The 27,137-nt window shown below is 36.1% G+C and overlaps 1 protein-coding gene across 1 annotated transcript in view; it reads left to right on the top strand.

The window, feature by feature from the left end:
* LOC110114616 (probable RNA-binding protein EIF1AD) overlaps positions 1-26,704 on the top strand; it is a 29,161-nt gene extending 2,457 nt beyond the window's left edge. The window contains exons 2-5 of the mRNA XM_020847547.2: positions 14,451-14,526; positions 14,899-15,025; positions 24,773-24,998; positions 25,684-26,704. Coding sequence (XP_020703206.1) covers positions 14,451-14,526; positions 14,899-15,025; positions 24,773-24,956 — 387 coding nt within the window. The 3' untranslated portion in view covers positions 24,957-24,998; positions 25,684-26,704. The remainder of the gene's footprint in view (positions 1-14,450; positions 14,527-14,898; positions 15,026-24,772; positions 24,999-25,683) is intronic.
* Positions 26,705-27,137: the final 433 nt, after the last annotated feature.

The following is a 27,137-nucleotide window of genomic DNA, read 5'->3' as shown; positions in this document are numbered from 1 at the left end:
TGCTCTCCACAAATCCCTCCCCTTCTCTCTAATGCTACCCCCCCGGCTTGGATTAAGAAACCTTTCCTAAATCCCACTTTCTTCTCTTAGAAATAATTCCCATCTCATGATAGCCGAAAATTCTAAAGCCCAAGCCTTTAACTAGTTTTCAAAATATGAGGGTAGGAATTAGGAAATAATTCCCTAATTTTCTCCCACCATACCGCCACCCCTTATTGGATTTTCCAAAAAATCTGTCCACGGTATAGTGCTCCTCTTTGGGAAGAATTGGAGAGTCAACCTGCTGCTGCCGAAACCCTCAAGGCCCCATCTTGGGTTGCTTCTCTCCCCAAATTCACTCTTCACCATCAACTCCTCACTTGAGTTCTAAAACCCACACCCTCTCTCCCAATCTCTATTCTTTCAGAAAGAAATATGAAATTTCTCTCAGGTTTTGGGAACGAAATCTGAAATTGTTTTCAAATTTCGGAGAGGAGATTTGCTACCTAGTCCCATGAATGGCGGATCCAGCTGCTGAATACGGCTTGACATGGGACGAGGACGGTTTCACCGATATCCTACGCTCAACTTTCTTCGACGTGAATCCAAGGATTAATCACACCGTTGAGGACTACTTGGAGCATATTTTGGACACCTTAGTGGTCATTCTCGTGCCACGTTGGCTTTCAAGGTCATGTGAAGAGTGGGTTTGAACAATGCATACCTCAGGCATTGTGGGAATACTATTGTTCTTATTTGACAAAAGTTGGGATCACCATGTCTCCTTCAATAAGTGCATGGGGGTGGCCAATAAATGTACCCCTCCATTGGATTTGAGTGCCACATGGCCCACATTATCACGCACATTTGTGTCAACTTAATTTGATTATTGGCACACATCTCAAGAAAAGAGTTAAATAGTGAATTTATCTAGACCTAACCTGACCCATGGAATTAGAATTGACATATTCAAGTTGGCCATTGGTTTGTTTATCTCTTTGGAGCCCTAATTGTCTTGGAGAGGGAGGGAAAATTTATCTTTTAGTCGATTAGTCTTCCTACTATAATAAGATATGTTTTTTTAGTGGCAACAACATTTATCATAATATATGATGAAGAAAGCGCATTATCTTTGTTCTAAGTGAGGGTGGAGAGTGTGGCAAAAATTGAAGGATTGATTGCGTTATTTGGTTTCTCTTGCACATGTTACAAGAAAAAATGATGATTCATGTTGGTGAGCTGCCTTTATGCTTTTTATCAACATTATGTTATGTTGTTATGCTTAAGAAAACAATCGGCTTTGCTTAAATAAGGGCCTAAAACCTCTAGTGGTGTCAATTAACGACACGACCCGATGACTAGACCCAGAATATCCGTGTTTGGGCTGACCTGTTTAACAAACAAGTCGGGTTCAGGTCTTATTTGTAGTCCCGTTTATATATCGGGTCAGATTCGGCTCAACCCACAAACTTGAAAACAATCCGATTTAGACTTGTGTCCGTTTGCTTATAACACCAAAAATAAAATTAGGGTTGTAAACGAGCAGAGTTGAGCTGAGTATGTGAGTTTTCATCTTTGAGTTCATTTATTATCAGCTTGTTCAAGTTTGGTTCGTGTTTGATTCGATCTTTGTTATTTGTGTTCATGTTTGTTCATTTAAATTAATGAGTGTTCATGTTCGGTTCATGTTTGGTTCGTTTAGTGCTTAGCAAGCTTTAAACAAACAAGCCTTAAAGAGCTATAAATGAGCTCTACTTCTAGATGTTCATTAACTTAACAAACAAGTTTTATCGAACCTCCTAACAAATAATTACATCGAGCATGTTCGTGAACATATTTAACGAATTTTTTTAAACTATAAAACAAGTACATTTAGGAACATATATAACGAGTATTCTTGAGCTATCAAATGAACAAGTTCATGAACATAAATAACTAATTTTTCAACTACCAAATGAGCTCGTTCATGAATAAGTTATCATGAATAAGTTATCTATGATTCATCTTATATTTATTCATGAACATTTTAAACAAACAATCTAACAAATATGGACAAATGTAAAATGTCTCTTTTTCATGAACAAATTCATTCTATTGAAGGTATAAAATAAAATGAAATTAAATTTACAATAAAAGCAATTGTCTATGTAAAATGAAAATAAGATTAATCTATATGAATATATTTTCAAATGAAGCTTACATGTTGCATTTCTCTCCATTTGGTGTAACAACAATAAGATTACCTTCTGCGTTCATAGAAAGACTTATATGGTTATGTTAGCATATATTATAATATTAAATTACTTTAAAATTTATTATTTAATAATAATTATATAGTTATAATAAATATACAATATTTATATTATGTATATTCATCAATTTTATAATCAAATATTAATTGATTTTTGTCGAGCTTATTCATGAGTTCTAAATCGAACATGAATCGAGCTTGTTCGCGAGCTTCAAATGATGTTGTTCATGAACATAAATGAGCCGAGCACATTAATGTTCAAGCTTGTTTATTTATGGATCAAGTATTTAAAATATTGTTCAAGTTTGTTTGTTTAGTTAATTGAACGATCACAAACAAGCTTTAATCGAACCGAGCAATGAGTAGCTCGTCGAATGTTTGGTTCGCTTGCAGCCCTAAATAAAATGATAACACGTCTGTCCGTCTTGCAAGCTGCCTCTTCTCTTCTCCATCTTAATTTTTCTCGTCTTTTCTCTAATCAACGATTGAAAGAACTGAGTGTTAGGTAAAATGATAAATGTGTAAATCAACCCATATCGATCTTTTATTTTGCTATAATCGTTCTATTGGCATTCCGATTCTCGACTTCGATTCTTTAAGCGATGAATTTTTTTTTTTTTTGGTTTGACCATGGGATGTGAAACCATACCGACATTTATTTTTAATTTAGTGTGCGGGTTGTTAATCTGGTAGTCCGGTACTCCGGTAGTTGTTGGAGAATGGAGCTTGTTGGGATGATTTTTTTGGGTTAGGGTTGTGAAACCCTACAACCCTAACCTTAGGCTGACGCTCCTTTTTAATTTTGGGTTAGGTTTGTGACTTTGGCTTTTGTTGAAGCCTGCTGTTGGGACTTCGGCTATTGTTGGAGCCTGGCTGCATGGAAATTCACAAGTCAAAGCAGCAAATTTTTATTGCTTCTCAAATAATTGATGTACTGCTTCGGTGATCAACTTCTGTGTTGAGAGTGAAATCTGAGATTGTGATTTTTTAACTACCATGTAGATGTGCAGACCAAATTTATAGCATTGGGCAAACTCTTTTTGCAGAAATAGAGAAAGATTTTGTTTTGATTAAGGACTGTGGTTGGCTTATGGTTGACTGCATTTAACACTGAAAAAAAACTTATAAATTAAAAATAGGAGGCTATTATGTACCTCTTATATTCATTTATTATATTTTGATCCTTTGCTTTCTCTTAGTTAGCTCCACAATAGATATATATCATTTAACCAAATGCTGAAATGCTTTAGTATGTTTGTTTCTTCTGCTCTTGAAAATGAAAAGTAATGCTTTAGCTTGTCTTGTGAAATTAAGTATGAGAGATTTTAATTGGTACACTATGCTTGTGGGTTTAAATATGAGAGAAATTTTGTTATGCATTTATATCACTATGTAGTCTATGGTTGTGACTTTAAGTTTAAGGTACTTATTTAATTGTTTGCTAATTACACCAAATTTTTTACATGAGAATCCCTTGCATATGAATATGAAAGTTATTCAAATTATCAAATGTTCAATGTCTGATTCATTTAATTATCATGTATATTGATTTTCCTACAAATTTGATTTTTAATTATATTAAATTTTATGTCTAGATGGAGGATTCTAATACTTTTTTTTATAAATATTATCATCTGAATTAGCAACATTTTTTTGATCTAAATGTGATGCGGACATCCAACCGTCCATGCCTATCCGAGGAGCTGAAGATCGACGACCAAGATCACTTTGTTTTATTTTAGTTTATTAAGTGTATTTTGATTTAATTTTACAATTTTCCTTTTTTACCCTCTTGTCTTATGTAAGCCCAAGGGGCAAATGTGTCTTTTATTTTCTTTTGAGGCCTATATATAGAGGCCCATTCTCTTGTATTAGAATGATGGAATTATAATAAAAAAAATTGGTGTTTGCACTTGTGTTCTTTGGGAAGAACGTTAGTGAAATCCCTATGGGAGGGAGTCGGAGTTTCCACCAGCCGCAGGATGGGTCCGGGCTCGTGGCGTGAAGTCCCTTGGAGAAAGGCAACGTAGTACCCGTCAGCCGCAGGATGTGTCCGGGCTCGCGGTTGTATCTTTGATATTTTGTTTATTTGCTTTTGTTCCTTCTTATTGCTCTTCGTCGTTATCTTCATTTTCTTCCTCCTCCCCATCTTCGTTTGGCCGCCGGATTCTATTTTTGTCTTCCTTTGTTGAGGCAAGCAGATTTAGTTTTAAAGTTTATTTTGTCATTATTCACATTCCATCAAATAATTGAGCAAAGCTAATTAAGCTTATCACATCTGTATATCACTTTATCTCCCAACAATATTAACTGATACACTTCGACTAGAATTGCATATCATACAATTAAATTTTTTTTTTAACTTGAGACTCTAGTTCTCTAATAATTTCCTCCAATATTCTAACATAATAGTAACATTTTACTTTTGCAGGATTCTCACCCATCAAAACTTTCATTTGTAAATAACATGCACCAAGGCTCACTTTGCAGTGTTTTATAAGCATTTGTCCACTGTAGTTATGATCTACTTTTAAAGTCTCTTCATATTTCAATGACAGTCTTCTGAATGCATTCAAGAAAAACAGAGTTGGTTCAACTTAACATTTTTTTATTGATTCTCTTAACATCCTTTAAATCTTAACAGCTCCTTATATTTCTAAGTTCCACCATCCTATCATTAGAAACATTTCTTTTTTTTTTTTTAAATATATTTTAAGATGTACATTCATAACTTGTGCTTTATATTTTATATCATCAAGCTTTCTTTTTGAATCACCTTAGAATTTTTGTTGAAAGTAGCTATTGTGAATTGGCGACTTCATTGAAAGAATCAAATGCTCCATTCATCTCTTAATTTATTCACTATTGCAACATTATTTACTTACGAGAAAAAAATATTGCTTCTCCCATCATAATTCTCCATCTTATGTCACACATATCATAGCCCATTGGAGTATTCATATATAAGTCACCACCAATAATTTTCCATTCTTTCTATTATATACATTATACTTTTTCATCAATTTCTTTTAAAAATTTATTTTTCAATGCATTTGTTAATCCAATCGGAGAAGCACCATTTGATCTCAAATGTGAAGGAGCATAATTTGATCTTAAATGTATATTTTTAGGGCCTCTTGTTTTGACTTAAGGTTTAAAAGCATTTGGATTTACTTTTATTGAGTTCTAATGTTTGTTGGGTAAAAATAGAAAATTAGATTGAAGTAAATTCCTGTGTTTTTGAAACACAACTTTGTGTGAAGAGAGTTCTAACCATTAGAGCATGTTTGTAATCTTCAAATTTTTAATTTTTGCACATAATAGAGGAAATTATTCGTTCTTGTTGATGATATCCTTCGTTGCATCAGTTGACTTTGTTAGTTATCTTGGCCTTTGCCACTTAAACATGCTACATTTTTTGTAGTATTGTGCTCTCAACATTTTTATATATAATCAATTAAACTATGAGAATTTTTACGTCCTGGAATATTCGCTGCGGTAAAGAAATATAAAATGTAATGTCATAGCTTTGTACGAAGATCCAGCACACAAGAAGAAAAAGGAGAGGGTGTAGCATTTATAAGAGACACAAGAGTTTTTACGTGGAAACCCTTGAAAAGGGGGAAAAACCACGGGGCAGTCTAAATGAATCCATTAGTGTTTGCAGTCCATTACAAATGAGGCCCCTCCTTAAGAGGAAGGTCTTGGCTTGATGTGACAAATATACATCATACATAGTATATTACAAGATGGGAGTTGGAAGAATCATTGTTGACATGTTTGTTTGGGGCAACATAACCATAGTTGGCGATCGATGTAGATCGGAAGAACCATATTCGGTTGGTGACGGGGGTTGGAAGAATCGTAGTCGGTGAGTGACATAGGTCAGAAGGACTGTTGTATGGAGACAAAGGTCGGAAGGACCGTAGTCGGCAAGCGACGGGGGTCAGAAGGACTGTTGTATGGCGATGGAGGTCGAGAGGATCGTAGTTGGCAGGCGACGAAGGTCGGGAAGACTGTAGTCGGCAGGAAATGTTATCGGCGGGCGACGCGGGTTGCAAGGAGTGTTGTCGGCAGACGAAGGAGGCCAGAAGGACCGTAGTCGGTGGGCGACGCAGGTCGGTTGAACCGTAGTCAGCGGGCGATGAAGGTTGGAAGGACCGTTGTATTACGATAGAGGTCGGAAGAATCGTAGTCGGCAGGCTACAGGGGTTGCAAGGACCGTTGTCGGCAGACAATGGAGGTCAGAAGGCGTAGTCGGCGGGCGACATATGTCGGGAGAATCGTAGTCGCTGAACAACGAAGGTCGGGGGGACTGTAGTCGGCAGGCGGCAGAGGTTCGAAGGATAGTAGTCGGCGGGCGATGCAGGTCGCAAAGACTGTTGTCGGCAGACGACGGAGGTCGACGGGCGACACAGCGGGCGATGAAGGTTGGAAGGACCGTTGTATTACGATAGAGGTCGGAAGAATCGTAGTCGGCAGGCTACAAGGGTTGCAAGGACCGTTGTCGGCAGACGATGGAGGTCAGAAGGCGTAGTCGGCGGGCGACATATGTCGGGAGAATCATAGTCGCTGAACAACGAAGGTCGGGGGGACTGTAGTCGGCAGGCGGCAGAGGTTCGAAGGATAGTAGTCGGCGGGCGATGCAGGTCGCAAAGACTATTGTCGGCAGACGACGGAGGTCGACGGGCGACACAGGTCGGGAGAACCGTAGTCGGCAGGCGATGAAGGTCGGGAGGATTGTAATAGGCGGATGACGGAGGTCCGAAAGATTGTAGTCGGCATGCGACGGAGGTCAGGATGACCGTAGTCGGATGACAGTTATTGGGAGGATTGGCGGAAGTCCAGCGATGGTCAGCGGACGGGCAAAAGTCCAATGGCGATCGGCGGATGAGCGGAAGTCCAGAGGCGGTCGGCTGACTGGATGAAGTATAACGGTGGTCAGCAGACTGGCAGAAGTCCGGCGGGGGTCGGAGAACTGGAGGAAGTCCGGCGGCGGTCGGCTAACTGGTGGAAGTCTGTCGGTGGTTGGGAAGAACTCTGGCGGTTATCGGTGGACGAGCAGAAGTCTGACAATGGTCGTCGGACTGGCGGATGTCCGGCGGTGGTCGACGGACTGGCTGAAGTCCGTCGGTGGTCGGAAAGAACTCTGGCGGTGGTCAGGAAGAACTCCGTCGGTGGTCGGGAAGAACTCCGGCGGTGGTCGATGCCAAGAGAGCTCTCAAACTCCTCTCTTCCTTTCCTTCTTCTTCCTCCCCCCTCATGAGAAGAGTGGGGGTTATTTATAGTTTTTTTAGAGTGGCATGGCTTGTAAATATGTGGAGGATCAAGGTTAAAATGGGAGTGTTTGAATGGACGGCCGATATTGATCCCCTTGATCATGGACTGTTTTATGGTCATTTGAAAGCCTTAATGATATCGGAATTTCGTGATCTTGGGCTCGTTGGATTTGTCTCGCCGAGCCACTCGATTTGATTATAAGCATGTCACATTTGGAAACCGTTTGGTAATTCATATTATGGTTTGAACCTTTCGAATGCACTTTGGGTCTTTGATTTGGACTTGTTTGGGCTCAGATTGAGTCGAATTTGGTGTCGTTGGGCTCGCATTTTTTAGACGTTCAGTTCAACTGTAAGTTTGTTGAAATCGGAATTCAGATGGTCTCCGATTTAATTTTTGAAGCTTATAACTCAATTTTGCTACGAGACTCGAGCCTGATCAAGATAATTTTTTACTGATATTTCAAGAATAATACCTCTAGAAGGGTTAAAGTCTATTTTAACTTATAATAAAATTTATAAACAAGAATTATAAAAAATTTGAACTAACTAAACTAAAAAGATGATTTTTTTAAACCCCTAAGCTTTTTAGGGGCTACTTGCTTTGCTGCATTTGTATTGTAATGTATTTCAATGTATGTATTTTGAAAATTTGGGTCTTTTGTAAAGTGAATTTCAAATGAAATGTTATTCATTGGTAAATTTGAAATGCACCCTTTATTTCATTTTTGATGTTTTCGAAAATTGATTATTTTTTTAATGTATTGTAAAATTTTTGCTACTTGCTATTGTAAGCCACCTTTGGATATCACTTCCATCGCCGTTCGTCATCTCCGTCGCCGTCTGTCACCTCTTATTAGTCCCTATCACTGTCCCCTTCTCCACCGCTGCCAGCCGCCTCCTTGTCATTGCGTGCTGCCATGGCTACCACCATTGTTTGCCAGTGATTGCTGCCCGTTGCCGGCCACCACCGCCATCAGCTGCCTTCACCCCTACCTTCGCCACTTTGCATGAATTCATCTTACTCTGAACTAAACATAAAAAAATAATCTCCTTCATATATTTTATACCCAACCTAATAACTATAAATTAAATATATTGAATTTGTTTTACACATCATCATCAAATGGGCCCTTAATGAATAAACTTAAGCTTTTTAGGCTCTTAAGCTCATTGTACCACAATGTGTTGTGAATGAGCTTTACTGAATAAAGAGAGAAAATTAGAAATGGCTTGGTCACCAATATTTTTAAGGCTATGAATAGTCAGGACATTTATGAAATTGGGTGGTGTTATTGATTAATGGCCGCGCTCGTGCCACGTTGGCTTTCAAGGTCATGTCAAGAGTGGGTTTGAACAATGCACCCCTCAGGCATTGTGGGAATATTATAGTTCTTATTTGACAAAATTGGGATCACCATGTCTCCTTCAATAAGTGTGTGGGGGTGGCCAATAAATGTACCCCTTTCTTGGATTAGAGTGCCACATGGCCCACATTATCACACATATTTCTGTCAACTTAATTTGATTATTGGCATGCATCTCAGGCAAATAGTTAAATAGTGACAATTTATCCAGACCTAACCTGGCCCATTGAATTAGAATTGGCATATTGAAGTTGACCATTGGTTTGTTTCTCTTTGGAGCCCTAATTGTATTGGAGGGGGAGGGAAAAGTTATCTTTTAGCCGGCTAGTCTTCCTACTATAATAAGATATGCTCTTTTAGTGGCAACAACATTTATCATAATAAATGATGAAGAAAGCGCGTTATCTTTGTTCTAAGTGAGGATGGAGAGTGTGGAAAAAACTGAAGGATTGATTGCCTTATTTGTCTTTTTTGCACATTTTACAAGAAAAATGATGATTTATGTTGGTGAGCTGCCTTTATGCTTTTTGTCAACACTATGCTATGTTGTTATGCTTAAGAAAACAATCAACTTTGCTTAAATTAATGACACAGCCCGATAACTCGACCCAGAATATCCGAGTTCGGGTCTACCTGTTTAATAAACAAGTCGAGTTCAGGTCTACCTGTTTAACAAACAAGTTGGGTTAGGGTCTTATTTTTAGTCCCGTTTATATATGGGGTCAGATTCGGGTAAACTTGCTTACCTGAAAACAATCCAATTTAGATCCGAGTCCGTCCGCTTGTAACACCAAAAATAAAATGATAACGAGTCTATCCGTCTCGGGATCGTGCGAACTTAGTTTTTAAAGCTAGGGTTTCTTCTCCCATTCTCCGTGGCTTGTACGTGACAGTACTGCTTCACCGAGTTCTCTCCGTTACCAAGCAGTCGATGAGTTCACCACGGCGTCGTGAGAGGGCTTACTAATTTCAAGTTGCCTCCTTCTCCCTTCTCCATCTAAATTTTTCTCATCATTTCTCTAATCTGCGATTGAAAGAACTGAGGAGAGTTAGGTAAAATGATAAATGTGTAAATCAACCCATCTCGATCTTTTATTTTGTAATAATCGTTCCATTGGCATTTCAATTTTTTAAGCGATGATTTTTTTGGGTTTGGCCATTTGGGATGTGAAACCCTACCGACAGTTTTTGTTAGTGCAGGTTATTACTCTGGTAGTTCGGTACTCTGGTTGTTGTAGGAAAATGGAGCTTGTTGGGATGATTTTTTTGGGTTAGGGTTGTGACACCCTACAACCCTAACCCTAGGCTGATGCCCCTTTTTAATTTTGGGTTAGGTTGTGACTTCAGCTGTTGTTGAAGCCTGTTGTTGGAGCCTGGCTGCATGGTAATTCACAAGTCAAAGCAGTAAATTTTTATTGCTTCTCAAATAATTGATGTACTGCTTTGGTATTGAGAGTGAAATCTGATATTGTGATTTGTGAACTACCATGTAGATGTGCAGATCAAATTTATAGCATTGGGCAATATATTTTTGCAGAAATAGAGAAAGATTTTGTTTTGATTAAGGACTGTGGTTGGCTTATGGTTGACTGCATTTAACACTGAAAAAAAGCTTATAAATTAAAAATAGAAGGCTATTATGTACCTCTTATATTCATTTATTATATTTTGATCCTTTGCTTTCTCTTAGTTTGCTCCACTATAGAAGTATATCATTTAACCAAATGCTGAAATGCTTTAGTATGTTTGTTTCTTCTGCTCTTGAAAAATGAAAAGTAATGCTTTAGCTTCTGTCTTGTGAATTTAAGTTTAGAGAAATTGGTACACTATGCTTGTGGGTTTACATATGAGAGAAATTTTTTTATGCATTTGTATCGCTGTGTAGTTTTGGTTGTGACTTTAGGTTTAAGTTACTTATTTAATTGTTTGCTGATTACACCAAATTTTTTACATGAGAATCCCTTGCATATGAATATGAAAGTTATTCAAATTATCAAATGTTCAATGTCTGATTCATTTAATTATCATGTATATTGATGTTCTCCTACAAATTTGATTTTTAATTATATTAAATTTTATGTCTAAATGCAGTATTCTAATAACTTTTTTTTTAATAAATATTATCATTTGAATTAGCAAAATTTGTTTGATCTAAATGTCTCGGCGGTCGGGTTGGGTCGCCGGGTCGGGTCGGTTCGGGGCTGGGTTGGGGTTGGGTCCCGGTTTATGACCCATTTTCCTAAACTGGTTAGGTTCGAGTTAGATGAGTTGAAACCGGGTCAACTCTCGAGTTGGATCTGAACCTGACCTGAAAATCCATTTTGACACCTCTAACAATCTCCACTTGGTGAGGTGTGCAACTTTGTGCAGTATAAATCCTTTCTTTAATCGGGGTGCTTTGGTTGTTGGTTGTATTGCCTTCATTTAGGATCTAAGGGTACTAATGCAATTTAAGATGAACTAATGATTGAAACATAAAAAGTATAATATACCCTTCACCAAAAATATGTTGTTTTTAATGTAAAAACTTTAAATGCGCTTCTATCATCGTAAATAATAATTTAATAGTAGTCAAAAATTTCAAATCTCATAAGAAAAACATGTGAGCTAATGCAAAATTATAAAAAAAAAACAAATAAGTTTCACATTATGAAATGGAACCTAACACATACACATTTGAAAAAAAAAATCAGATGATGGGCTTGATGTGGCAAGTTGGTAAAAGTCGGTGGTGGCTTGAGGACAGGGAGAAGGCATTTGCGAGCTGAAGAGTGATTTCATGAACTTTTTTTCTTCACATGCTGATGGTCCCATCGATACCTTGCCAATGGGCCCTCTTGCCATGACCTTCACTTGGTTTTGTCATCATGGGTTTTAGAAGTTGGGTTGAAGCAAACAGTGAGATGGCGAGTGGATGAGGGTGCTGATGTTTGGTTTCTAGAAAAAGAGAATGAGAGAGTGGGAGGGAGGAGAGCGGTTCATGCGATCTCATGCATCACAGAGGGAGAGAATGAGAAATGTGGTCTGTGGGATGTGAGAGGGAGATGAGGGAGTTCGTGCTTGTGTGATTGATGTCATGAGCAAGAGAAGTAGTTGTTTGCATATTTGAGATGGAGTGAAGGGATTTCGTGCATGTTTTGGGGAAAGAGTGGGCAAGAGTTGCAGGATTTTGGGTTGGAGCAGAGATATGGAGAGGTCGTGATGAGGACATCAGCCAGAAATTTCGACATGTGTACCGACGACGTAGCCGTGGGTCGACGACTAAGATTCAGAGCATGTATTTTTGATGTATTTTTGTTTTTTGTTTTATGTTTTCCGTTTTACCCTTATGGGGAATTGAGTCCTTGTTGTAGCCCGAGGGCAATTTAGTCTTTTCTTTTTTCTTTCATTTGGGCCTATTTATAGGAGGCCTCTTGCATTGTATTAGATGATGAATTATTGAATGAAATTTTATGTTCTTTGTTTTGATCTCTAAGTGAGTTCATGAGAAGAGAAACCCGAGGAGGGTGATAGCAAGACCCGTCAACCGTCGGAGGATTTCAAGATTCGCAGCCCCTATCTCTTCTTTTTCCCTAACATAAACTTCCTCTTCTCACCCATCACCCGCCGGCCCTCCCTACCCAAATCCCCTTTTTCCTCTTCCCAAAAACCGAGCCCCACCCTATACCGCCGACCTCCTTGGACACCCCACCTGCCGGCCAATCACCTAGCCGCCGGCCGCCCCTCCTCCACCTCCTCTTTCCCTAATTCACCCGCTGGCCCCCTTCCCCATTATTTTCAAAATTTGAAATTCAAATTGAGATTCAAAGTTTCCTAATTTGACAAAAGCCAAATAAGGAAAGTTTCTCATGAAATTCAATTTAATTTCAAATTAATTTGGATTTGAATTCCTCATCCCTAATTTGCCAAGATGAATTACGAAACCCTTAACTCCCTTCCCAACCCCCTCTCCCTCTCTTAAATGCCGCCGGCCCTATAGGGGCTCCACTCTTGTTTTTCCCTCTTAATCCCCCAACCCTATTTTGGAGTTTGAATTCAAAATTCAAATTCTTTCCCTCCCTCCGATTTCATTTAATCTGAAATTAATTTCAGATTTCCCTTAATTACTCCAAACCCTAACCTAGACCTACCCACCCTCCCCTCGCCACCTCCTCCTACCCGAGAATCCCCATCTTCCCCTCCTCCTCTTGGCCACCTCTCCTGGGTGATGGCTCCTCCACCATAACCCCACCACGATGCCAAGATCCTTCCATGATCATGTATGGCCGATCTGGAGCTTGATCACGGATTTGTGTTCAACTCTCAAGGGGAAATCGACGTCATCCAATCACTGTTCTTCGACGTTGGATTCAGATTCGACCACACCGTTGAAGAATACCTCGATCGTATTCTTTTCCACCCAGCGGACGTCATCGACGAGCAACGACCTACGGGAGAGTGGACAATCACCGGACGCCCACCCGCTTCTCCAACTCCGGCTCCTTCCCCGGTGACTAGCCCCCTTGGCATCACGTGTCTACTAGTGGCTTCCCTAAGCTTGTTTGCAATCTTCCTCTGCTAAGCCGAGCAATATCAAGAGTGTAAGTGAGGGATCCCAAGGTGAATGATCTAAATTTTAAATTGTGGATTTTGTTACGTGCCATTCGCTCTACTCATTTATTTGATGATGTAATTTTACGAGTTTCCAATTAATCTTTATTGTAATAACTTGTCATTACTTAGCCTTCCGTGATTTTTTCCGAAGATCTAACTTGAATACACATCCATTTATGCTTAGCCGTGCAAAGTTCATAATTTATTAATTTCGTATACGCAATTTTTGTTTCATCTTCATTGTATTACATCATGTCCTGGGGTGTTTTTATTTTTTATTCTTTTTTGGAATAATAATATTTCAACACTTGATATCAATACTGCTTGATGGCCATCATGCCCAACCACCATCTCTTTGGCGGATTGCCATAGAAGAAAAGGTGTTGCGATGGCTATCTTCAGGCTTTTGACCATTTCATCTTGTGTTGGGTATCTTTTAAGGAGAGGGAGGGAGGCTGTGTTTTGGATAGGGTGGGTTGGATTGGATGGAATGACTGAAAAGCGCCTCCATCACCAGTTCCAAAGACCCCATCGTTGATTGTGTTGTTAGTATGGAAGGATGGTGATAGAGGTTTGGAAACAGCGAAAGAGATTGAAAGCTGGAATGACAGGCAACTAGTCACGTGACAGAGGTGGTGTTGGTGTTGAAAGGAAGGGGTATGATTCATCTTATTTTGGTCCTTCAGATATTGTAAGCTTTTTCTTCGGTGTCAGAGTAGACTAGCACATTCAATTATTAACCTGTAGAGAGGTTTTGGCAGTTTGATGGTCCTAGGCCAAAGATATTACGGTGTTGACCTTTGAGACTCCCCTAACCTCGATGACTTGAATGTGATTTACAATGAATTTATATATGCTGTTTTTCTTTTGTGGTTTGTATTTTGGATAGCCGTTCTTGTCATTTTTTTTTCTAAATTGCAAAAATTCACCTGTATTGTCGTTTAAAAATGCTTTTTGTTCTAATTTTTTCTAGTTGCGTAGGTTATGGATGCTGAAGGTGTAAAATCTCTGGCTTTATTTCCAGCAAAATTTCAAAGAAGCTTCTGGATAAAAACAGGTCATTTTTTGTTCTATCTTTGGGCTTGGATCAGAACTTTATGCTGTGCTACCTAAGTCGTCAATGCCATCATAATTATCATCATCTATCAGTTAGACATTCATCTTTTATGTCATGATTCAATGGACTTCTATAGTTCCATCTTTAATGAACATTGGCATCACACCATCGTTATCTTTTATTTCTGTAATGTATGAACCTTTCGAGGATTCTTTGCTCTTCACTTATTTGAATGAAATGGGATTTTTCTTATGCTGAACATGCCAACTGATTTTTTAATGTTTTTTTTTTCCTTTCCATTGATAATATATTCGGCATTATTTCCTGGAAAGTGGTATACTAAAATGATCTTTGATTCTGTTGGCTGAGCAGGAAGTTTTGTGATTGTCGATGAAGGTGGAAGGGAGAAGGCCTTGGAATCGGGAGACAAAATTGCATGTATTGTATCTCAAGTTCTCTTTCATGCACAAGTTCGTTCTCTTGAAAGATCTCCTGACTGGTTAGTTTTCTGTTGCTTTAGTTTTGAAAGCTACTTATAACATTTTCACTTCTATTTCTACTTAGAGCTGTGGACCATTTGTGTTTTTTATTATCATCATCAGTAGCCTCTCCAGAATTTGGGGTTCGCTTTTCTCTTTTTGATGTTGTGGTGAGAATTTACGATATCTTTATTTTTCACTTGGTGAAGATCGCGTGAACTACATAGATTTAATCCGGGCTTTTGTAAAAGAAATTCTCTATGCGTCTGTGAATTTCTATGCTGATTATTTAAGTTGAATTGTAAAATTTTACCCTAGGCTAGCAATCCAACTGTGCTGAATCACGTGTTACTATGCTTAAACGCTACTTCATCTTTAATATTCTAGTACTTGTTTTATTAGGTGTCACAAAAGGTGGTGTTTGCGCATTCACTTTATGTATCGCTGATTCTTTTAGAAGCCAACTATCTACTGCTTGGAGTATTTTCAAATATTCTATTGACCCAACCCCGGACTGTTGTTGCATTAGTAAGGTATTATAACTGTTTTTCAGAACTTTCACATGTTATAGAATTGTCAAACTTTGTATGGCCATACAGACTTAAAATTTTGTCAGTTGACTGATGTAGCCTTCATTCAGTACTGGTACAATAGTTCTTACTTTTTGTGTGAGCAATATTCGAGCAATCAACTCTCAAAGCTCTAGCTTGGGATTACCTAAACATTTTTCGCTCCCCTACTAGATTGAATCAATCTCATTGCTCTAAAATGATGAATAAGCTTATAGGATGGCTTGATGGGTGGAAACAAGAAGTCCTTTCCTTTGCTGGAGGATTTCAATTAATCCATTCTACCATATGGAATTATCTCTACTATTGACTCAGATCTGTTTTAATATTATTTTGAAGACTAAAAAGATGCTAGATGAGTGGAGAATGAGTGTATTGATTCATATTTTTAAGAATAAAGATGATGCACAAGATTGTGCAAATTATTGAGGAATTAAGTTAATGTGTCATACTTTAAAACTATGGAAAAGAGTTATAGAGCATAGATTGTGGCGTGATACCAATGTTTCTCAAAATCAATTTGGATTTCATGTCGGGTAGGTTTACTATGGAAGCTATATATTTATTGAGAGATTTGATGGAGAAGCATATAGATAATAAGGAGGATCTTCATATGATATTTATTGATTTAAAGAAAACATATGATAAAGTTCCAGTAGAAGTTCTATGGAGAGTTTTACAAAAGAAGGGGGTTAATAATGCTTATATTCAAGTCATTAATGATATGTATGCATGAGCTGTTACTTGTGTTCAAACACAAGGTGGTTTGATAAAGTATTTTCCTATTTCCGTTGGATTACATCAAGATCAACTTTTAGCCCATATTTTTTTGCTTTAGCCATGGATGTTCTCACTAGACATTTGCAAGAGGTTGTAACCTAGTGTATTCTTTTTGCTGATGGTATTCTTCTTGTTGATAAGACTAGAGAGGGAGTTGAAGGTAAACTTGAATTATGGAGGTCAACCTTAGAGTCTAAAGGCTTTCGTTTGAGTTGATCTAAAACTAAATATATGGAGTGTAATTTTAGTAATAATAGATCTAGTGGGGGATTATGACTTTGACTGATCAAGTCATTAATAAGAGTACACATTTTCTATATTTTGGGTCTTTTGTTCAGAGTGATGGTGAAGTAGATGGGGATATTTTAGTAGAATGCATGTTGGATGGTTGAAGTTGAGGAATGCATCAGTTTTGTTATGTGATAAAAAAGTCCCCTTATACTTAAGGTAAAATTCTATAAGATGGTGGTTAGACCTGCAATGCTTTATGGTGCAGAATGTTGGCCATTAAAAGAGAGACATAATATTAATTGAAGAGATGAGGATGCTCAGGTAGATGAGTGGCTTTACTCTTAGAGACAAGATACAAAATGTGCATATACGTGAAAAGGTTGGAGTAGCTCCAATGGATGATAAGATTAAAGAGTCATCTTTGATGGTTTGGTCACATAAAACCGCAGGGCTAGGAAAGTAGATGTATTAGATTTGACATATATTAAGAAAGTTAGAGGTAAACCTAAAAAGACTTGGTTAAAAATATTAGAAATGACCTTTCTTTATCAAATTTAAATGAGAATTTAACTCTTAAACACAATGGAAAAAAAGAATTCATGTAGCTGACTTAGATCTGTCTTTGCCCAAGGGACCTAGGAAAAAATTACTACTCTGATTAATAACTTACTTTGGGGCTGTTTGGTTGCCTGAAAAAGAAATGTAGTGTAAAGTAAATGCAATGTAAAGTAAATGTAATGCATTCTAAATACTTTGAGCCTGTTTGATTATATGCAAAATAAACGCAGGAGAATTGTTTCCCTTGTTTGGTTAGGTATATCCAGAGTAAAGTAAAAGCATTCTTTTGTAATAATTTATTTTAACATTAAAATAAGTATATTTATAAAAGTAATATATTTATAATAATAATTATTATATTTATAATAATTTATAATATATTTATAGAAGCAATATATTTAAAATCCATAAGATTAAGATTGTTTTCCCTTGAATGATTGTGATAGAGATTCTCATCTACTTTCTAATTTTATCCATCTTTCTCCATATTTCTTCGTCTCATCCAATTTGTTGAGTTGACTGTATTCTTCATGTATATACAACATTTGCATATTAATTAATCGACAGTAATAAAAATATATATCTACATTGAATTGAAAATGCAGAAGCAACTTGAAAGCATGGTGGAGAAAGCATCAAAAGTTTATATTGATATATCTTTACTGACGTAATCAATTTATGATGTGAGCCATCATAGATGAGGCATGTATTAGCGCCTTCAGTTTGAGGATACTAAAAATAAATAACATAGTATTGAAGGTAATGATAACTATATGAACTTAAACGCCTTCGTCAAGCTGCTGTTTCAGAACTAAAGCTTCATTCTCGCTCTTCTCCCATCCTAAGAAAAGCATGAAGCCTAAATTTCTAAAATCTATAGTTAGAATTCTTTCAATTTCATCTGCAAGCATGTTCTTTAACATTGGAGCAACACAACGAGGAACTAATGAAATATTGAAGTTTCAAATTTAAGCTAGAATCACTGATCTATTTATGCATTGTCATAAAATTATCAAAAGCACACTGGCAACAGAAATGAAGATTCATGCTGCAAATTTATTATTATTATAATTTTATACAAAAGGTAAGAAGCAATTGCGAAAATTTAAAAAAAAGAGACGAGCAAAAACTAAAATACTAGACTTCATGATAAACAGTATAAATAAAATGAATGCACCAATAGTTCTTTCAATCAGTTGATTTCATATTCACCATTGGCCTGGACTTCCTTGACATGCTTCTCATACTCATCCTCTGTCTTTTCCTCTTCCTCTTCCTCTTCTTCATCTGTTTCTTATCTTTGGTTTCCTATTCTTACCTTTTGACTTGAATTTTCTCCATGTTTTTTTATAGCAATTTAATAGAAAATTTTAATTTTATATGATCAATATTATATAATAAAAATAAATTTCTTAATTTATAGTTAAAAAAAATTTAAAATTGATACAAAAATATATTTACTTAAAAGTGGAAAAATTCCACCTTCATCATTCATCCTCCCTCACCTAAATATCCAAATCCGAAGCCCTACAGCAATCAACTTCTTTTAAGTCGGCAGCATAGAGAACTGCGAATCTGTCCAAGTCTTGATCAACACATCACTGTAGCTTAAAAAAAAACACAAAATTCGTAAGCTACTGATCTGATTTCTATTCCTAAAATGATCAAAATAAAGTATCTGACCTGCAAGCAGTCCACTTATAATCTATTCCTGTAACGGTGGCGTGCATAGCTTCCTGTACATCCCGTCTCAAATCCTCCCTCGCCTGCCGTCCCGCCGCCTTCCTCCCCCACCTCCCCCTCTCCGTCGCCTCCGACTCCGACGAACACTTCCTGGAGGCCCACCACGCCTTCGCATCACCGGCGTCCACGTTCCTCAGTCGGGCTTCCGCCCTGCAGAACGAATCAAAGAAACCGGCCGACGACTGACCGACTACGCTAGGCAGTTCAATGTTTCGTTCGATTACCATGCGATTGCTTGCAACTGGGAGAATCTACAGCCAGAGGATTTCTCCATCGAATCCGACGAGGTGCTCGCCGTGAATTGCATGTACCGACTACGCAACCTTGCTGACGAGACGGTGTCGCCGGAAAGCCCGAGGGATCAAGTTCTGTGCACAATCAGAAAGCTGAATCCGAATGTTTTTGTGCTCGGAGTAGTGAACGGAACATACAACGCACCGTTCTTTGTGACGAGGTTCAAGGAAGCTCTTTTCCACTTCTCTGCTCTGTTCGATATGCTGGAGACGAATGTGGAGAGGGAGGATGAGCAAAGGAGGCTGCTTGAGATCGTCAAGGAAGGCGACGATGATGGTGGCGTAGCAGAAAGCCTCGCGCACAGCCTGGCGGTGAGTGCTGAAGTGCCGGTTTGGCGTCAATCAATGACATAGATTGCACAGTCGCTTCTCTCCTCCCTCGTCGTCGTTCGACTTCGTTCATTCGCGCGAGAGCTGGTTCTCGAGCAAAGAATTTGAAACCCGCTCATTTTGAGCGGCTTTGGAAATCGCGGGATCCGCCTCCTGTAATACATGCCTAATGCTTCTGAGGATTTTCTTTTGTTCCGCTCAAAATTAACCAAACAGCCGAATTTAGTAAATACATGTATTTTCTTTACTTTACCCTCCTAATTCAGGCAACCAAACTGCCCCTTTATGTAAACGATATTACTAACAAGATTCATATGACATCTTGTTCCTTTATTTTCTTTCCTAGAGATAAAGGTGGCTTGGTCTTCCTTCCATTGAGGTTTTACACTCTTTATTTGAGGCAAAGTTTATATGTAGTATTTATGATGAAAATACTCTTTTTTGTTGATTGTTGCTATAATGTTTATAATTCCTTATGAATTAAATCTTCTAGTAATTCTTCCTATTTTCAAAAAAAACTTTACAAGACTGTCTATAGTCATAAGAATATGATTGAGCTTAAGATTTTTGTTAATAACCACCTAATCTTTTTCTTTGATTCTTGACTTAACGGCGTCTCTCTTTGTGAAATTTGGAGTTCATATATTTTAGGTACCTCAATTTGATCAGTATACTCGGGTGCAATATTAAATAAGCAAGAGTTTCAACATCATGGACAAATATGATAAAACAAGCTAGTCTATGAAATTATAATTATGATATGAACTTAGAATATAGGCGTTTTTACGAGCAAATTGATGAAATTAATAGATATTATGATTCATAGGAAGATAAATATTATTTTTATTCAGGAAATTAAATATGTTGAGGAATTTCTAAGGAAATTAGTACTTTCGGATTTAAATTATATAATATTCAGGTAGTAGTCGTTCTAAAAATAATATAGGTGTGCTTAGAAATAAGAGTTTGAAGGATAATGTTGTAGAAATTGATAGAATTACAGATAAAATTATATATTTAAAGATTGTTGTTGATGCTAAGATTATTAATGTTATAAGTGCTTATACTCAAATATATTTGAATATGTATTTTTAACCACATCATACACAAATGTCATCGTCCATGAAATTAGAATATCGGTATTCTTAAGAGTAAATTAATGGAATTAATAGATATTATGATTTATAGGAAGATAATTTTTTTTTTAATTCAGGAAATTATATGAGTTGGGAAAAACGTTATGGAAATTGATAGTTTGGAATTTAAAATATAATATTCAGGTAAGAGACATACTACAAATGGTATAGATTAGCTTAGAAATGAGAGTTTAAAGGATAATATTATAGAAATGAATAGAATTAGAGATAGAATTATAACTTTAAAAATTATTGTTAATGCAAAGATTATTAATGTTAAAAGTGTTTATGTTCCTCATGTAGATTTGGATGTGTTTAAAAATAAAATTTTAGAATGATTTAGAAGAATTAATATAAATGACATCTCTTGAGAAAAGAGTTTTCATTAGAGGTTATTTAAATGGACTTGTTGATGGAGTGGTAGATGATTTGAAAAATATTCATTGTGGCGATGAGTTTAGAGCAACTAATGAAGGTGGTAGAATCATATTAGATTTACCTATAGCTTATAATTTTTTAATTGTTAATACTTTTTTAATGAAAAAGTATGTGCATCTCATCACTTTTAAGAATAGGTATTATAAAATTTAGATTAACTATTTTCTTTGAAGAAAAATAGATTGTTTATATTTTAAAGATTGTGGTCATTATGAGTGAAAGTTTAAAGAACTTATTAGTTTTGAATTTTAATATGAAAGGGTGGAAATTGAAAAATAAAGTAAAATATTATTTTAGGATTAGACGAGGATATTTAAAGAATGCAAATAAAAATATTTTTAAAAGTAAGATTCATGATCTTAAGATTTGGGTTGTTCATGAGAAAACTAATGTCATATGAGAAAAATAGCTTAGTGAAAATAAAAATATTGCAAAGTATGTCCTTGAAGAATCAAAAAGAAAAATTTCAAATAATAAAAATAGTTAGTGGTGGAATCAAAATGTGCAAAAAAAAAAAAAGAAGTGTTATTTATAAAAATTGGTTAAGATACAAAAGCTTAGAAAATTGGGATAAATATAGAGGGGCTTGTAGGGAGTCTAAAAAGCAATATGTGATGTAAAAAAAATTATTTTTTAGTGATTTATGTAATAGATTAGATACTAAGGAGGACAAAAGATGTATCTAAGATAGCCAAACAAAGAAATGAAAGAAGTAATAATTTAGTTTGAGTGAACTACATGAAGTATGAAGATCGAAAAGTATTTTTCTTAGAAGAATATATTCAACATAGGCATATGAGATGTTTCGATTAATTATTCAATGAAGGTTGTGAGAATGCGATTGATTTTAGTGACCTTAGCACCTTAAATGAAAATATAGATTTTATTTTTATCATTGTATAAGTAAAATCAAAGTTGGAGAGACTTAAAAAAAAATGAAGTACGAAAAATTAGTAGTACCTAATGATATTTTAATAAAAGTGTGGAAATGCTTAGGAGATTAAGGAATTTCTTGGTTTATTAAGCTTTTTAATATTATTTTGAAGACTAAAAAGATATTAGATTAGTAGAGAAAGAGTGTATTAATTCTTATTTTTAAAAATAAAGATGATGCACAAGAGTGTGTAAATTATAGAGGAATTAAGTTAATATGTCATACATTACAATTATGGGTGAGAGTAATTGAGCTTATGTTATGATGTGATATTAATGTTTCTCAAAATAATTTTGCATTTTAATATCAAAAGGTCTACGATGAATGCTATATATTTGCGGAGAGGTTTGATGGACAAGTTCAGAGAAAGGAGGATCTATATATGATATTTATTGATTTAGAGAAAGTATGTGATAAAGTTTAAAGAGAAGTATTTTGGAGAGTTGTATAAAAGAGAGTTAATAATGCTTATGTTCATGTCATGAAGGGTGTATTAGCCATTACATATATGTATACAGAAGCTGTTATTATTGGTCAAACACCAGGTGTTTTGACCAAATATTTTCCTATTCTAGTTCGATTACATCTAGGATTAGCTTTGAGCCTATATATTTATTAGACATTCCTTGGTGTATATATATATATATATTTGAAGATATTCTTCTTGTTGATAAGACTAGGCAGGGAGTTGATGAAAAACCTGAATTATAAAGGTAAACTTTAGAGTCTAAAGGTTTTGTTTTAGTATATCTAAAATCGAATACATGGAGTATCATTTTAATAGTAACATATCTAGTGTTAGGCTTATGATATTGGGTGATCAATTCATTAAAACAAGTATATATTTTAGATATCTCGGGTCAATTGTTCTAAGCAATGGTGAAATAGATGGGGATATTATTGGTAGAATTCAAGTTGGATGATTGAAGTGAAGGAATGAATTGGGTCTGCTGTGTAATAGAAAAATATCCCTCAAACTAAAGGGAAAATTATATAAGATGGTGGTGAGACTTGCAATGCTTTATGTTGCAAAATATTTGCTATTAAAAGATCATCATAAATTTAAGTTAATTGTTGTAGAGATGAGGATGCTCAGGTGAATGGAATGTGAAATAAGCATATATGTGAAAAGGTTGGAGTAACTCCAATGGTGGATAAGATTAGAGAGAGTCGCCTTAGATGATTTGGTCACATAAAATGTTGGCCTTTTGACAACCCTATTAAGAGCGTAGATATATTAAATCCGTCCTATGTGAAGAATGGTAGAAGTAGAACTAAAAAGACTTGGTTAGAACACATTATTTAAAATTGCACAATGTGAGGCGCGCCTCAACAAAATTTTGGTTAAAAAATGCCTCAAGGCAAGGCATACGCCTCGAGCTTTCATTTGGAATACTTTATGCGGAGTTGTGGCATTTGAATGCATTTGGAATACTTTATATTGAGTTGTGGTATTTGGAGGCATTCTATCTTGTTTTTTGAGATTTTGTTTTGTCTGGGTTTCTTAATTGTTCAGCTTAAAGCTTTGTCTTATAGGGAAGTCTTATAGGGATGCTAGTTTTGTGCTTCTATTAGATTTATTTGCTCTACTATATTGCATGAGAGTGCTTTTTCTCTTGATACATTCCTCTGTTGCATAAATTCTGTCAATTTATTTAACTTGTCTAATATCTGCTATTGAATTTTCTGTCATTCTCTATTGTTGTATGTGGGTTGATGGTTGGCTAATATCTTTGAGGAGTTCTTTATTAGAGGTGTCAAAATTGGTCAACGGGTCAGTTCAAGTCCTACCCAAATCTAATCAACATGAACTTAACCTGTTTAATAAATGAGTAAAAAAAGTGGAGTCGAACCCGACCCACTAGCAACTCGAATCCAACCCGATTACCATTTTAATTAAAAAATATTTTATTAATTTTTTACCATAGATTTTAGATTACTTGATAAAAAAATTGTGCTAATAAATAAAAGAATTTAAAGAAAAAAATTATCAAACATGCCTTTTCCGAGTCAAAATTGGGTTGGCGGGTCAACCCAAACCCGACCTGTTTAATAAACAGGTTGGAATGCACGACCAAAACCTACCCATTTATTAAATGAGACAATCTAAACATGAATTTTTTAGGTCAGGTCCGAATCGGGTTTGTTGGTCGGGTCATTTATTGACACCACTACTCTTTATTGAAAATCACCTAGGACTTGCTTTGATATGTGGACGAACTGTGGATGCACTTCAATTATGTTTTTCTTTTTTATGTTGAATGGCCTGCGGTGACATTCAATCTTCTATTTATTCTGCTAGGATGCTCTCTTTTAGAAATCTTTTAGCAATATCCTGTTTTTGCTAATATTGCTGTGAAAGATTGCTTTTTTGCTTCTTTTGGGCTCTGCTCAGCTATGAATAATGATAATTCCCTTGAATCTTATATTACAAAAAAGTGTTGCCCCTCGCCTCAACTGATTTATATCAAATACTGTACTTTTTGGCCACCTCAGATGGCAACTATCTGATCACACTGATGATTCAACAGATTTTGGGGTTTTCCTACTCCATTTTTTATTCTTTTTTGGATAGTTTTTTTACTATTGAATGTAATTGGAATTTCTCCAAGTTTTTTTTTTCTTTGTATCACTTGGTATCTCTTTCTATATAGAAATTGTAATCATGTTCTAACTTTTTTCTTAATGAAAATGCTAGGCCCTCAATTTCCCATGAAAAAAAAACTATGTTTATACTTTTCGGGTTTGCGTGCAGGCCTGCAAGCTTTAAAAATGCTAGACCCGAGGAACCAAAGAATGTTCAACTTCAGCCAGAGTCATACCATGGGGAGGTTCTAAATTCTGATAGTGAAGATGACCTTCCACCACTGGAGGCAAATTTGAACAGGCGGAGACCTGTTGAACTATATTCAGATTCTGATTCTGATCACGATGCTTAGACAATTGGTGATACAGACATGAAGATGAATCCGACTTAAAAGGTTTTACATTTCTCATAAAGAATTCCGCTTTGCCTTTCAGGAAAAACAATATGGCCAGGTGCATTAAATTAGATTTTTTTCTACTGTATTGCATTACATGCATTTGTCCGGATGGTTTGTTCTACAGTTCAACTGATTCTGGCAGAATTCGATTCTATGTATGGTGCAGCAGCAAGAAGGAGAGATCCACACAAGAGCTGAACTCAATGGAACAGTAAAAACTAGGAGGAATTGTATTAGAAAAAAACTAACTGTCTTCCTCTACAGCACACGGCTTAAAAGTAAGAAACTAAGAGTAAGAAATTACTCTTTCTAGAAACTGTGATAGTGCAGGAAAGTAGTACTGTAATAACAGAAAAAGTATTAAAGCTAATGATAATAAAGTAGTGGAGTTTGTAATGACGGTAAGCTGAGCCGCCGGAGTAACTTAATAGGTATTGCCTGCATCAATGTAATTTGAAATAGCTGTTGCTTTGTTGGAATGATATCAGGTTTAGATTTTGAATAGTCTTAACCAGTTCATTTTCTGCTATTCAAAATTATTACTTATTGACAAATTATTACTTGTAAAATGAATAATCCTTAGTGAATACATCCGCGTTCTGTCATACTAATTGACAAATTTATACAATGTGGATAAGTGTGTCTATGTTAATTCATATGTTTCCATGCTGAAATATTGTAGATGGAAGGTGTAACATTGTAACTTGATGGAACCTGGAATGTAAGCAGAACTCTTCCAGTTGGCCGAGGAAAGAAACCTCACACAGCTTCTTGAAAAGAAACGAACTTCTGTATTACTTTTGTTTATTAAGAATATAAGATTACTCTACAAATATACAGCCCTTATTTATATGTTTTTACAGAAAACAAAACAAATACAATTGCTAGAGTAAACAAGTCCCTGTTAACCAAAAAACGGTACTAAAACAGTAACTAAGTAATTGCAAGAATTGGAACTTAACAACCTAATGACAATTTAAACAGATCACTGTTACAACAAATTTATACAATGTGGAGTAGTGCGTCTGTTATTTCATATGTTTCCATGCTGAAATATTTTAGATGGATGGTGTAACATTGTAATTGAGTAAAAGTTCAAAATGGTCCCTCAACCATCAATAAATATCCAATTTAGTCCAAGAGTATCATATTCTTCCATTTTAATCTCTTGAATATTGAAAATTGAGCTGATTTGATCCGTGACCGTTTAAATTAACGGAGAGAGACGAAGAGGTTCGTTTCTTGGGATCATTTAAGTAAAATACCTATGCCATGCTTCCTGATATACGTCATGCACGCACCCTGCTAGATGCGACACCTGGAGACCTTTTTGCGCAGGAGAAGCAAACGGCCTAGGATAACATGAACGAGGCAGCCGACCACTAAGGCAGCGACGCATGCAAGGCAACAACACGAGTGAGCATGCGACACGAGCAATAGGTCGGGCAAAACGCACTGAAGCATACTTCGATGCGAGTGAGATAAACCACAGACAGATCTAGGTTTGTTGTTTCTCTTGGCCTCAATTTTTTTGCTTCTAGTTCTTCCAAAGTCCAAGGTGCTGCCGCTGAAGTTCTGAAAGCTAGTGATTGAAATTTTCTTTGTACTTCTCATGAATTAACTTGAGCCTTTCTTGGTGCTATGTAAGCATAACATAATGGCATACATTCTATTTTAGAGGTAGTCTATTCTTGTGGAGCAAAGATTTGGAGGCATTAGGGGCTTGTAATAGTGGCATTTAGGCAACTCTAAGGATGAGTATCCCGATGGTTAATTGGGTTGGAATCAGAGATCTATTTTAATTGAGATTTGATGTCAAAAAGATCCTTGTTTGAGCAAATATAATATAATTTTTTAATATTTTTGTGAATTATGATCTTAAACATTTTTATATCAGTGTTATAATATATAAAGCTTGATGTTGTTGGTGTTGTTCTTGTTAAAAAATTTAATAGGAAATAATTTAAAAATGTTCATGGTTACTACATGGTTCATCTCTAATAAGGGGCCTCATTGAACTATTTGTTTTAGTAGGTCCACCTAACTTATAGTGAAAATTGAGAAATCGAAAAATAATTGTTGAACCACCGATTTCTTTTGATAATGTTGTGAAATCCTCAGTATTTATTTTGATTT

This window comes from Dendrobium catenatum, unplaced genomic scaffold, assembly GCF_001605985.2.
Source record: "Dendrobium catenatum unplaced genomic scaffold, ASM160598v2 fragScaff_scaffold_133, whole genome shotgun sequence".
Taxonomy (NCBI): domain Eukaryota; kingdom Viridiplantae; phylum Streptophyta; class Magnoliopsida; order Asparagales; family Orchidaceae; genus Dendrobium; species Dendrobium catenatum.
Note: the sequence above shows the minus strand (reverse complement) of the source record. Positions and strands in the feature narration are given on the sequence as shown.